Here is a 13,887-nt window from a genome sequence, read left to right as displayed (position 1 = left end):
CCTTGGTTGGATACTCTTTATTTTTCCCTCCCATATTCCGCTAAGAAATATAGCAAATTTTTCTGTTCTCCGCCCTTTTGCACCTGAACTTTGATGAGTAAATAGAAAAAATAATAAAAAAGGGAAAAGAAAAGGAAAAAAAATAGAACCCTATAATAAAATGGGTAATAAAATTTTGCTCTCGGTGAGCTAGATGGTTGTGGTTTCTACTTAGAGGCTAGTAAAAAGAGGTTGTTGACTACTTTATCATTGATGACCTATCCTTAGATTAGGTCATCAATGTCTGATCGGTCGGGGTCCAACAACTGGCACTGCCACCGATTAGCTGTTGGTGACGGCAGTCGCCGGCTGGAAACTATCTTGCAAAGCCGCTCCGTGTTTTTACTGCCTAGTTCGTGCTGTTGTACTAATCCATATACTCAGGTGCAATTTTGTGTGCGGGAGGGGAGCAGAGAAGCTTGCACAGGGGAGAGTGTTTTGATTGCTGGTTCTTTCCCAAGCAGCAGTTCAAAGCAGCTTGTAAAAGAGCATGAATATTTGGCAGAGCCACTCCGTGCTGGTTTAAGATATATGGAAGCAAAATAAAGTAATGCAGTCTATTACAAAGATCTATATATTTGCAAATGTTGATCAATGATAAAATTAAATGTTTAACTTTAACTTCTTGAACGAATAGACTGAAAATGAATGCGATGGAACAAAAAGGTGGTGTACTAAGGACACGTTACTGATCGTCGTGGATCCCACTAATCACAAGAACGGTGAATGAACGTGTGCACCAATTCTTCATTCAAAGTCCAAGGGACGGATGGATGGAAATATCTATCCAATTCTGAGAAACAATTTTCCAAACCGCGCATCATTCATTGTAGGTTGTGGTAAAATGGCTTGAGTCTACTGATGAGCTGACATGGAAGCCATAGGGAATCGCACCGGCCATGCTTTATCAGATTTTTTTCATTCAATGGCGGGTGGGCGGATTGAGATTATACGTGTATTTTTCGGGAATCGCTGTTAATACGGCTCTCTAATGCTGACGTATGGGTTCTATTCGCCTTAAGTAGCACCAGTCGGTCTCCAGCCTCCCAAAGCATCCGGTCCCATGCGATCACAGGAATAATCCTTACACTGTGAACACCGCTATGTTATATTCTGAATTCCATTGGGGGTTATACCTAGAAATGTGTGTTTTTTTTTTTTTTTTTTCTTTTGTCTCGCATTCAAAATAGAGTTCTCATTCGAGAAGTGATTTAACAAAGCAACAATATATTTTCCTGTTAATCGTTGCGAGACGCGGGCTGCGGGGTGTGAAATGAAGTCATCTCTCGGAGAATGAGCTCTTCTTTTACATCTTATCCTCCCCCTAAAGCTTATTCCTATACACTTATTTATCACAAATTATTCAATTGTTGCCCACCATCGGGGATTGCCGGTGGATTTAGATATATACATTTATTTGTTAGGCGGCGCGTGAGTCCTTTATTGGGGTCTTGAAATAAAACTTGCTAAATGGTAAAAAAAAAAAAAATTCGAAAAAATAAAGATTGATTCCATTGTCAAAACTAAAATATTGTTAAGACACGGAGAATAAACGTAAAATTAGCTTTTTAACATGTTTTTTGCTGCTGATCTGTGCTGTCTACTGGAAGCACAAATATATATATTATTTTTTGGTGGTGGGGACATTTTTAGCTATGTTCAGCAATGTCAGTAGGATATAGACTTTTTTTTTTTAATGGCTCAGACTGGTATAAAATAAGAGAGGCAATAAACAGAACCCCCGTCGACACCCCCCCATGTGTGTATGCGTGATATATTAATGTGTGTGTGTATATATATATATATATAATATTGTGAGGCGGCAGTGACCTTTATTACAGCTAGGGGGAGCTGTATGTGCTCCTCAGGATACGCATGGAGGTGTAATGGTGATAGTGAGACAGTGGCCGGCATTGTTGTAAGTGTCCGATATGTGTTGCAGAGGAAGTCTGCGCTGTAAGCCCGAAATGTTGTTGCTCTGGGACTTGTAGTTCCACAAGTGTTTTGTTTAGTTTACTAGTGGGGCTTACAGGGTTAGTCGGAGAGCTGGGCAGGACTGACTAACCACACATACTCCGCCCACTTGTGGGGGTGGCTACAGCTACATAGCGTGACTTTGGTTGGGTCACATTGTAAGAGTGTGTGGACCTGAATGGTTAGAGGGTAAGGTCCTGGATGGCCTGTGTTGGAAGATCCTGGGATTAGGATCGGTTTCCTGAAGAGCACGGGGTGAGACCATGGACTGGCAGAGTCGATGATGGCACTGCGTTGGGGAGCTACCGTCCGGCTGAGGGTCTGGAACTGTCAGGTGGTCTGGTGAGCAAGCCATTGTCCGGGATGGTGATCCCAGTTGGGCAGCTTCCCTGGGAACCAGGACTGACAGGAGGGTCAGTGTGTGGAGCAGGAGCTCCAGGAAGGTAACTCCAGATAAAAGGGATTTCTGTGAACTGTGCGGTGTTATGAATGAGTCACCGTAGGAGGCAAAAACAGAAATGCTAGCTAAGTCCTGAAAACCAGAGAAGTTGGCAACTATCAGATTGCAGACACCTGAACCTATCAACACAACTAGCAGTAGCCGTGGGGGGTTCCTACGATGACCTAGACCCCTCGATCACAGCCGGAGAGATACATAGACCTAAAGAAGGAAAGGGGAAATCTAACTGCCCCAGAGCAGACCCCAAAGCAATAGGCAGCCCCCCACATATAATGACGGTGAAGCAAGATGAAAACACTTACACAGACAGAAAGACAGGCTGAGCAAAGACGGGGCCCAAAAACTACCTAGATAGGAACGGATAGGAAGGCTGCTGTCTGCAATCTGCCAAAACCCTATCAGAGACAAAAGCCAACAAGCTGATATAAAAATGGCCCTGAAGCAACTAAGCTTCAAAAACTAAATCAGCACTCAGGTACTTTCAGAAAACAGAGCTCAAGGAACACTGCACACTTCAAAGAAGTGGGCTGAACCCAATCATAAATGGCCTGTACCTTGGCCGGGTCCATTTCAATAGTTGACGGAGACAAAATAAATCAGAAAAAAAGAAATTCTCTGTACTCCAAAAAGGCATTTTGATCCTTTGACATACAGAGAATTCTCTCTCAAGATCCGGAACACAGTCCGAATATGTTCCACATGAGAATCCCAATCCTTGGAGAAGATCAAAATATCATCCAGATAGATAATCAAAAATTTATCGACAAAGTCTCGGAAAATATCGTTCATGAAGCACTGGAAGACAGAAGGGGCATTAGTGAGCCCAAAAGGCATCACCAGGTACTCAAAATGTCCCTCCGGAGTATTAAACGCCGTCTTCCATTCATCCCCCTGCTTAATGCGGATAAGATTATACGCCCCCCTGAGGTCAAGCTTGGTAAACCAGCAAGCACCTCTAACTCTAGAGAATAGATCCGAAATCAGGGGTAACGGATACTGATATTTAATAGTAATTTTATTGAGGGCACGATAATACAAGGCCTTAAATAACCATCCTTCTTGGCCACAAAAAAAAAAATGGCACCTAAGGGTGAAGAGGATGGTCTAATATGACCCTTCTCCAACGCCTCCTTAATATAGGACCGCATAGCCTCGTGCTCGGGTACAGATAAATTGAAGAGCCAACCCTTAGGAAATTTACACCCCAGGTTTAGTTCAATAGCACAGTCATAACTCCTATGAGGAGGCAAGGACGCAGACTCATTCTCACTAAATACATCATAGTAGTCCGCCAAATAGTCAGGAACCTCATGCGACTGAGGAGAGGTGGAAAAAACCGGAGCCTCACTAAAGGTACACCGGCAACCCCAACTCACCACAGACACAGACTTCCAATCCAAAACTGGAATATGAATCTGCAACCAGGGAAACCCCAGAACAACGGCATCATGCAGACCATGCAACACCAAAAATCTGCAATTTTCTTGGTGGTCTGGGGCGACCCGCATGACCAACTGGGTCCAAAACTGAGGTTTATTTTTAGCCAGAGGGGTAGCATCAATCCCCCTCAAAGGGATAGGCGTCTGCAGAGGTGTCAACGGAAATCCACAACGTGTAGCAAAATCCAAGTCCATTAGGTTTAGCGCTGCTCCCGAATCCACAAAAGCCTTGGCGGAAAATGTGGACAGGGAACAGATCAGAGTAATCGCCAAAAGAAACTTAGGCTGAACCCCACCAACAGAAAACGTGTGTGCAAAGCGTTTCTCACGTTTAGGACAAACAGAAATAACATGTGAGGTATCTCCACAGAAAAAACACAGCTTATTACGCCTTCTGAATTCCTGACGTTGCGCCTTAGACAAAACTCTATCACATTGCATAGGTTCAGACGTCTGTTCAACCGGTGGCAACACCTCTCGTGTAATCCTGCGTTCACGTAAACGCCGATCTACCAGAATGGCTAAAGACATAGAATCGTCCAGACCAGAGGGAACAGGAAATCCCACCATAGTATCTTTTACGGCTTCTGACAAACCCTTCCGAAAGAGAGCAGCCAAGGCACTATCATTCCAGGTAGTAAGGACCGCCCACTTTCGGAACTTTTGACAGTACAACTCTGCAGATTCTCTACCCTGGTTCAATGCTAACAGGGTCTTTTCAGCCTGATCAATAGCATTAGGTTCGTCGTACAGCAACCCCAAGGCTTGAAAAAATGCGTTCACATTAGTCAGAATAGGGTCATCTGGTTTCAAAGAAAACGCCCAATCCTGGGGATCGCCGCGCAGCAAAGAGATGACAATTTTAACCTGCTGCGCGGGGCTCCATGACGAGTTAGGCTTCAAAGCAAAAAATAATTTACAATTATTTTTGAAACTCAAAAATTTAGATCGATCCCCAAAAAATACATCAGGTGTGGGGATCTTTGGTTCAACAGCATGTGAACGAGCAAGATAGGTGGAATTTCCTCGCACTTCAGCAGCGAGCTGCTCCACACGATTAGACACTTGCTTTATCTCCATTGAGAGAAAAAAAAAATCCCCCTACGGCCTCAGAGATATAGAGGAAAGAATATACACACACCTTTTTTTTTTTTTTTTTAAACACAATTCTTTCCTGCTATTGAGTACCCCAGGATCTGCGGTTGGGCGGGTGATTCTGTTATGAATGAGTCACCGTAGGAGGCAAAAACAGAAATGCTAGCTAAGTCCTGAAAACCAGAGAAGTTGGCAACTATCAGATTGCAGACCCCTGAACCTATCAACACAACTAGCAGTAGCCGTGGGGGGTTCCTACGATGACCTAGGCCCCTCGATCACAGCCGGAGAGATACGTAGACCTAAAGAAGGAAAGGGGAAATCTAACTGCCCCAGAGCAGACCCCAAAGCAATAGGCAGCCCCCCACATATAATGACGGTGAAGCAAGATGAAAACACTTACACAGACAGAAAGACAGGCTGAGCAAAGACGGGGCCCAAAAACTACCTAGATAGGAACGGATAGGAAGGCTGCTGTCTGCAATCTGCCAAAACCCTATCAGAGACAAAAGCCAACAAGCTGATATAAAAATGGCCCTGAAGCAACTAAGCTTCAAAAACTAAATCAGCACTCAGGTACTTTCAGAAAACAGAGCTCAAGGAACACTGCACACTCCAGCAGGGAGTGGCAGAATCCAAAAAGCAAGAAAAACAAAAACAAATCTTAGATGCAAAAAGGCAAAACAGCAAACTTAGCTTTAGGAGAGCAGGAATCAGACTGGTGTCAAAGAGTCCACAGAGAAATCACCCGCAGGGCAGAAAGGGCGTAGGCTGCCTTAAATCCAGTCAGTGACTCCACTCAGCCAATCGTCTTCATTAGTCCCAGGTGCCTGATAATCAGGCTCACTACCTTCCTTCACTAGAATAGGGAGTTCACCAGGCCTCAGTGACGGAGTGGAAAATGAACTCACAACAGTGCGGTCACCCACGGTAACTGGACGAAGTGAGGTCCAGCGTGATTAGAGACTGCGAACTAATGTCGTGTAATGCTGTGCAAGTAGAGACACCTCCGGGAACTAGGCAGAGGAGGACTTGCGGGTGTAGTGTCTGTCTAATGAAGGAAGTCGTGTATTATGTACTATATGTTACAGTGGTTTATGAGTGCATAATAAACCGCATGGACTGTTTAATGGAGAAATCGTTCCTGTGTGACTGAATCCCGTGGCCAAGCTAGTGTCCCCCAACACATGCAGTAAGCACGGCCTTAGAATATATATAAAGTTTCATGATCTCTAAACCCTCAAATCCACAAATATTGTGCATGGTAGCAATAGTCAGCACCTCCCATGATATCCACGAGTTATAATAATTTTTTTTTTTTCTGTTATGTAAATGAACTTTTTGGAGTTTGAATGCTGATCTTCACTCATTGTCCTTTATTCAGTGCATTAAAAATCGGTGGCAGCAATTAGCACCGAATGTCCCAAGTGTGAGATGGTGTTTATTAAATTTGATGAGCATGTTGCTCCCGGAGTTTAGTTCCTTTCTGAAACCGGGAAAGAATTGTCTCTGTACTTTCCTTTGTCCTGATGGAGGAGAATAAGACCAGACTAGAACGCCAATTAAAATGTTCTGCACATTTTCGTTTTTCTTGTCTCCTCTTAGATCTTAGGTAGCTTTTTTTAATTAAGCTTGAAAGCGGGCCAGGTAAATTAGTATATGTCAGGAGAGAAAATGATATTTATATTTTTAGGCCTTTTTGTTGCATTTCAATTGAAAGTGTAACCATCGGCTGCAGGCAGAATGCTATCACTAGGGCGCTGATAAAAAGTATGAAGATATTTTGTAAATTTTAAAAGTATGTTCCAACTTAGAGCCAAAAGTGTAATATTAAATTTGCTCAGTCCAGGGTTAAACCTCCACCGTCTATTCCATAACATGATCTGTGTAGACCCCAAAACAGGTTTGGCATTATCCGTTGATATCAGCAACACCGAGTCCTTACATATGATGGTGTTCAGATCTTCAAAAACAGGTGTTAATTGTGACTTTAAACATTAGATGATTTTTAAAATAGAACATTCTTTGGGCTTAACATGAATTAAAGGGAATCTGTGAGCAAGTTTTTGCTATCTGCTAATCTGAGAGCAGCCTGATATATAGGGGCTGAGACCCTGATTCCAGCGATGGGTCACTTGCTATGCTAGTCTGATTCTTGCAAACTTGATACAATCGCAGTTCTCTGATGCAGATCTAGCAGTGCTCAGAATTCTGAGCTGTGTATAACCCCACCCACACCTCAGATTGGAAGCTTTTATGTGCAATCAGTGGTGGGGGCGGCGTTAAACAGAGCAGGAGGACAAGGAGGCGCAGACACGTAGTCCTGCAGTGATAATCTCCTGCTGACACGACGCTGATTTTATTGACGCAACAAGTGGCGCAACTGTGGAATCAGGTTTTCAGCCTCTACATCATGCTGCTCTCAGATTACTGATTCCATTCCCTTTAAGGCGGGCATAGATAAATATTGCCCAAGCTCACTAGGGTTGGCTGACTATCTGTTTTGTTATGTCCTTTCTCTTCCGATGTCAAAAGCTGGGTTGAATTTCAATATGCCCGATCCTGGGATGGATTTCAATATATCCAATCCTTTCTCCTCTCCGAAATAAGCCACTGTTGCATCCTTTTATAACTTCATCACATGATCTATTATCAGCACCTGTCCTCAGTAGCGAGGTCTTTTCTGCATCTTAGATGTTTTTTTTTTATCATGTCATTGTGTCTATCACACATAGTCACCAAGGCGCAAAGTCATTAAGTGAGGAGGTAATCAGAAGTGGGTGGGAAGAGGGATTAAGTTGAAAAAGTTGTAATTATTTTTGTAAGTCCAAGCAAGTCATTTTGAAAACTTTTTGAGATCATTTTATAGGAAAGTTCATCATCTTTTGGTGAAGACCCTTTTATAGCTTCTCGTTTTTAGAAGCCACTTCCATTGCCGTCTGCCCGCTTGAAAATGACCTGTCAATATGATTTATAAAACCATTAGAAGACGTTCTGGTGTTGCCCAGGTGTACAAGTACTGAAATAGCTGTGGGCTTTATTTAAAGATCTGGGCTCAGGTAAAGGGTGAGAGAGCTGGAGGCCAATGTACATGTCTCAGGTTTGCGTTGTTGCCTGGCCGGAGATTCATTTGCAGAATATTTATTAGAAATTGATAAAACGTAAGACTCTTTTTCTGGGCACCTCTAGGGAATGGTCTTTTTTTTTTTTTTTTATTACTAACCCTATGTTTCAGAATTTTGTATAGCAGCCAGACCTGAATATAAAGAGGAGAAATGTTGTATTTCTGTGCGCCTAATAATAGTCTTTTTTTTTTTTTTCCTCCCTGTTGTTTAATATAAGATGATCTGTAGGGGAAGACCCAATGGTCCTAGTGAATATCGCTTTTCAAACCTTCACTACCAATACTGATAAAACCACAGCACATCCTGTAAAATCCATACAGTCCTTGCAAATGATAATTCTATTTTACAGTTTTCTAGTTTTCATTGCCATGAGCAAGTGATGCAGGTGGCAAACGATGGGTGATAAATTTGGTTTGTAGCCTTTACAGGGCACATAGAGAAGTTTTCAAAGATGGTGAATGGCGTAGTATTTGTAATGTTAAAGTGTAATTTGGGTTCCGAGATCCAAACTGATCACTCAGCGGATCTTACTCAAGTGCAGTCAGGGTTGGCTGAGCATTCCTCCGACAACCATTAATATCCTCATTGATGGCAGCCAAGGCATGCAAGAATGAAGATTTCTGCACTTGGCACTTACTCTGGATACTGAATAAATTGAGATGTATTCGAGTGCAGCTGGATCTTGGTAATGGGATCAAATATAACCCTACGGTATCGCCACAAAGCTGCAGCTTCATCAGGGGGTAAGTATGGATCTATTCGGTATCCTTGCCTGTCACCGTTTAGACGCCCTCCTTGTGTTGCCATGATGCTGCTCCTCAGGAAATAAGTATTTTGGATTTTATATGAATTACTGTATATGTTTCTATATAAAGTACACTGTGTACCAATACTTACCCCTGATGAAGCTGCAGTTTTGTGGCAATACACATGGGGCATCCACCTTGGTTGTTATACTGATCCGAGCACAAGAACCCTGCTGTACGCAAATTCCAGGTTGATTTAATTTTTCCTGCATATAAAATAAATATTTATTATTCTGCTCATGTCGCCCAGAACTTTACCGCCAGTTTGTTCTATTGTACGTATTTATATTTTACTAGTATTACATTAGTGTGCCAATTTCTCTTTATATGGGTCCTTGTTAATTTGTGGCTCATCCTTATTACAGGAAGCGGACACCATGATCTCAGGCAACATGATCCATGTGTGTCTGTCATTGTGATTGTTTGAATTTTAGATGTTAGACGAGGACCTGTCATTTACTCCAAAAATTTAGTTAAATACCTTGTAAATATGCCTCAGCTCCCAATTCTGCCACTTATTTTCTGTTTTGCGCCGCGTCGCTCCATTACAGAGAGAGTCACATTTATTTCTCTTTGAGCAAGCACAGTATGTGAAATCTCTGCTTGTAGTGCAACTGGGCGTTTATTCAAAGTTCTAAGGGCGTGCACATTGACTCCTCCTTTCCTGATGCTGCTAAGTGTTAAGTTATTGTGAAAAAAAAACCTGTCGATGTTGGAATTCCTTCTTCTGACTCACTCTTGCATCCTCCCCTATTTAGGCACAGCAATCTGAGCTTGAGACCAAAGGGGCTGTCATCATTGGTGAAGAGAGGAGGGGTCCCGGAGGCACTAAGAGCTGAAGTTTGGCAACTTCTTGCCGGCTGCCACGAGGATCAAGAAATGATGGAGAAGTACAAGAACCTCATCGTAAAAGTAAGAAAGTTTTTGGATTCATAATTTGTATTCAATTTTCTATTCGCTGATCAAATTAATGTTATATTTTCATATTTTTAAATGCAAGATTTGCATCCTACTAATAAGTGTCTTTTGGATATACGACGTATCCAAGGAAGTTGAGTCTGGATGCTGACCATTACGGAGCCATCCAGTCCATGGCTCGACTTTCATATTGCCACAATGACTTTGATACTTATCCAGAATTAAGCCGGCCATACACTATTTGTGGCTGATGACACTTCTGCCGATTGTTCGTTTGACAGCCATCTTTGCGCACTCTCTCATACTCCATGTGTTCTCTATGGGAAAGCCGCTGACTGACTGCAATTTGCTGTCCAAAATCAAACACATCCAATCGACCTGTCTCCCCACGATCAGTCGGCCGGTGCCCCCATACCTTATAGGCTGCAAGCTAAACTGGTCATTATTGGCTGCCATTAGTGTTTTGTAACGGGGACTTTAATAGTGTGCGCCATGTCAACCCAAAGAGCTTTACACGTCAATATACCAATGAGATTGATTTGGCGTTCCAAAGATTAGAAGTAAGTTTTTGCTGTGATTTTTAGTTGTTCTTTCATATTTCATTCATTCATTCATATTTACATTTTATCAGAATGAATGAAAAATGGTATCCTGATTGTCCAACCCCATTATCCCTAAAATGAAAATATCACTTCTTACCATGGATTGTGCCTTTAGGTCATACAGATAGAGCCCCTCAACACGTCAGGTTTTCATTATTTCCTTAGGGTCGCACAGGTGAAGAGAACCTGTGGCAATTTCTGATGCTTTATTCCTATCACCATGATCCTATCCCAATGTATAATAATATTAGAAAATACTTCCAATTAGAAATGTAGTATAGTTCTGATAATCTATGTCACTTACCCCATGTGCAGGGCATTGCTCTTGCTTAAGTATCCATGGTTATGACCACTAGCATCTAACTAACTGTCATTATATGAGTGGTCATAGCTATGGATACCTAAGCTACTGCAACGCCCTGCACATGGGGTAAGAGACATAGCTAATCAGAAGAACTATACTACATTTCTAATTGGATATATTTGCTAATATTATTATTATTATTATTGTACACCTACTAAATATTGGGATATGATCTTGGAGATGAGAATACCCCTTTTAATAATAATGCCATCGCCTGTGCAATACCAAGGAAATCCTGAAAACATGATCTGTCGGGGGGCCTTGAGGACTGAAGTTTTGGAAACACGGAGACAGAGAATGGTAGAAAGATTCCTGTTACTTGATCTAATAGTAAGGAAATAATGGTCGACTCTCTCTGATTGCTTCCAGCCATCATCGCTTTGAAATTATAGTTTGTGTGTCACATATATCTGATTTAGAAATCTGCTTTCTGTCAGAAATCCGGATATATCTTAAGCACTGGATGCCTTTAATGGTTATTTTCAAGATAACTTATGTGATGGGACAGCATGGTGACTCAGTGGTTAGCACTGTATGGTGGCTCAGTGGTAGCACTGTATGGTGCCTCAGTGGTTAGCAGTGTATGGTGGTTCAGTAGTTAGCACTGTATGGTGGCTTGGTGGTTAGCACTGTTGCCTTGCAGTGCTGGTCTCCTGGGTTAAAATCCCACCAAGGACAACATCTGCAAGGAGTTTGTATGTTCTCCCCATGTTTGTGTGGGTTTCCTCCAGGTTCTCAGTTTTCCTCCCACACTCCAAAGACATACTGATAGGGAAGACTCTGTCAAGGAAAGATTTCTTATGGGGCATGGATGCCTTTCTTTGACCACATCAAAGAACAGCTTTACTTTCATGTGGTCATACATCAACAGAAAGACATTCAGAAAAAGAAATAAAAGAGTTATAAACTCTTGGTCAGAACCAGCTCACTGACAGTTTCTCAGTTAACTCATTTGGCATCCTGCAGTCGGCAGGAAAACCAGGGCTGTGGAGTCGGAGTCGTGGAGTCGGAGTCGGTGCTCATTTTGGTGGAGTCGGAGTTGGAGTCGGTATAAAATGGACCGACTCCGACTCCTAAAATATATAATAAATTGGGTACAGTAATTCAATGCAGGATGTGCTGAATATATTTTCATAGGAGTTTGGGAAAGTTATGAAATGTCCTATAAATGGCTGTTATATTCCTGATCTAAGGCTACATTCACACACAGCGTTTTTCCTGTGTTTTTTGAGAATACGTTTTTCAGCTGCAAAAGCTGATCATCTTTTTAAAAAACTGCATCACCTGAAAGGTTTTTGAGCTCATAGATAATGTTTTCAATAGCAAAAGCAGATTAGAAATCTGCTCTATCTATCCATTTATCCATATCTGTCTATCCATATCGTATCTGTACCAAAAAGAATGAAAACCGGGTAGTACACCAATATATATTCTGTTCTATCTAAATATCTTGATTATTGGATCATAAAAATGATTAAATGTCTGAGGTTCACATTGTACTACAATAAATTTTTCACTTAAATATAAGCAATATGTGTGGGAGTCGGAGTCGTGGAGTCGGAGTTGGAGTCGGAGTCGGTGTAAGGGAAATTGAGGAGTCGGAGTCACAGGTTTGGCTTACCGACTCCACAGCCCTGAGGAAAACTAAGAGTCTATAAATGCAAACAGTGCAACATTTTTAAAGTGCACTTGTCAGCTGTTTTGGCCACTATAAGATGCGGCCACTGCCTTTCAGGGCTTATCTACAGCATTCTATAGCGCTGTAGATAATCCCCAATCCGACCTTCAAGAGAAGAAAAATAAGTTTTACTATACTCACCTGGGGGGATGGTCGGGTCCGGCCCCTTCCATCTTCTTGCGACGCCGTCCTCCTGCTTGCTTCCTCCCTCCCGACATTGCGCTTCTGCGTAGGCTGTTGAGGGCAGACCAAAGTACTGCAGTGCGCAGGTGCTGGGCCTCTCTGACCTTTTCCAGCGCCTGCGCACTGCAGTACGCAGAAGCGCTATGGCCCCGGAGCAATACAGCAGGCAGGATGGAAGGCACCTGACCAAGACCTGCGACACCCTTCGGACCAGACCGCCCGACACCCCCCCTCCCGGGTGAGTATAATAAGACTTATTTTTCTTATCTTTCAGATTGGGGGCTTATATACAGCATATAGAATGCTGTAGATAAGCCCTGAAAGGCAGTGGCCGCATCTTATAGCCCTCTCAATCCCTATGTTTCCCACCAGTGGACTTTGCCTTTCACTCATACAGATAGAGCAGTGTTTCCCAATCCCCATCCTCACAGCCCCCTACAGATCATGTTTCTACGTTCTCCTTAGTGTTGAACCTCCTTGGCGGGCACCAATCCAACAGTGTCGGCACTTGCTCTCCAAGGGCTCCCGTCACATTGTGTCACATGATCTCTGCAGCCAATCTGGAGCTCTGGGAGACCCAGGCCAGCATCACTGGAATGACGCCCGCAGGAGGCGAGCATAGGTGATATTATTTTATTGGAGGTGAATAATTAATAAGCATAATTATGGGAATGATATTTTATGTGCTTGTATACTGGTAATCTTTGACCGTCAGGTTGCCCAGCACCAGTAATAAAGACAATTACCTAACAACAATCTGATTTCCATTGAAAACCTTGTCTATACTGTCAAATTAAAAATTCTGACTTCACCCTGACAGAACAGTTCCCAGAATATCCCTCGGTCTGTTCTTCATACGTTCTTGCTCTCAAACTGTAATTCATTCACATTAGCCCGTCTCTTTCTGTTGTTCTACAAGGCAGCGGGTGACAAAAGGCAGAGAAAGTAGTATTGGTGCAGGGAAATGGATTGCGCTATGCACTGTGTTCATTCTTTTCTTTTTTGCTTTTTTGCAAGTAGATTTCAGGCGGAATCTGCCTAGAAATTACATTGGCCTCAGTTCATTGAAGCTTTATTCCCAAAAAGTGGCGTAAAAGCTTTGAAAAGTCGCAAAATTTTGGTGCGATTCCAAGAAATTTGTAACTTTTGTTGTACTTTCCAAGAGTCATGCACCGCTTCATAAATCAGGAGCGTCTGACTCCAC

The 13,887-nt window shown here is 42.6% G+C and overlaps 1 protein-coding gene and 1 long non-coding RNA gene across 6 annotated transcripts in view; one reads left to right on the top strand and one right to left on the bottom strand.

The window, feature by feature from the left end:
• RABGAP1L (RAB GTPase activating protein 1 like) overlaps positions 1–13,887 on the top strand; it is a 336,048-nt gene that overhangs the window by 89,642 nt on the left and 232,519 nt on the right. For all 5 annotated transcript variants that reach the window (XM_073563613.1, XM_073563612.1, XM_073563615.1 and 2 more), the window contains one exon: positions 9,697–9,850. In XM_073563613.1, the coding sequence (XP_073419714.1) occupies positions 9,697–9,850 (154 nt within the window). The remainder of the gene's footprint in view (positions 1–9,696; positions 9,851–13,887) is intronic.
• Positions 1–13,887, bottom strand: part of LOC141076256 (uncharacterized) — a 114,635-nt gene that overhangs the window by 85,746 nt on the left and 15,002 nt on the right. The gene's annotated exons all lie outside the window — the stretch shown is intronic.

Source organism: Dendrobates tinctorius, unplaced genomic scaffold (assembly GCF_039654945.1).
Source record: "Dendrobates tinctorius isolate UK_male_01 unplaced genomic scaffold, ASM3965494v1 ptg000396l, whole genome shotgun sequence".
NCBI lineage: Eukaryota > Metazoa > Chordata > Amphibia > Anura > Dendrobatidae > Dendrobates > Dendrobates tinctorius.
Note: the sequence above shows the minus strand (reverse complement) of the source record. Positions and strands in the feature narration are given on the sequence as shown.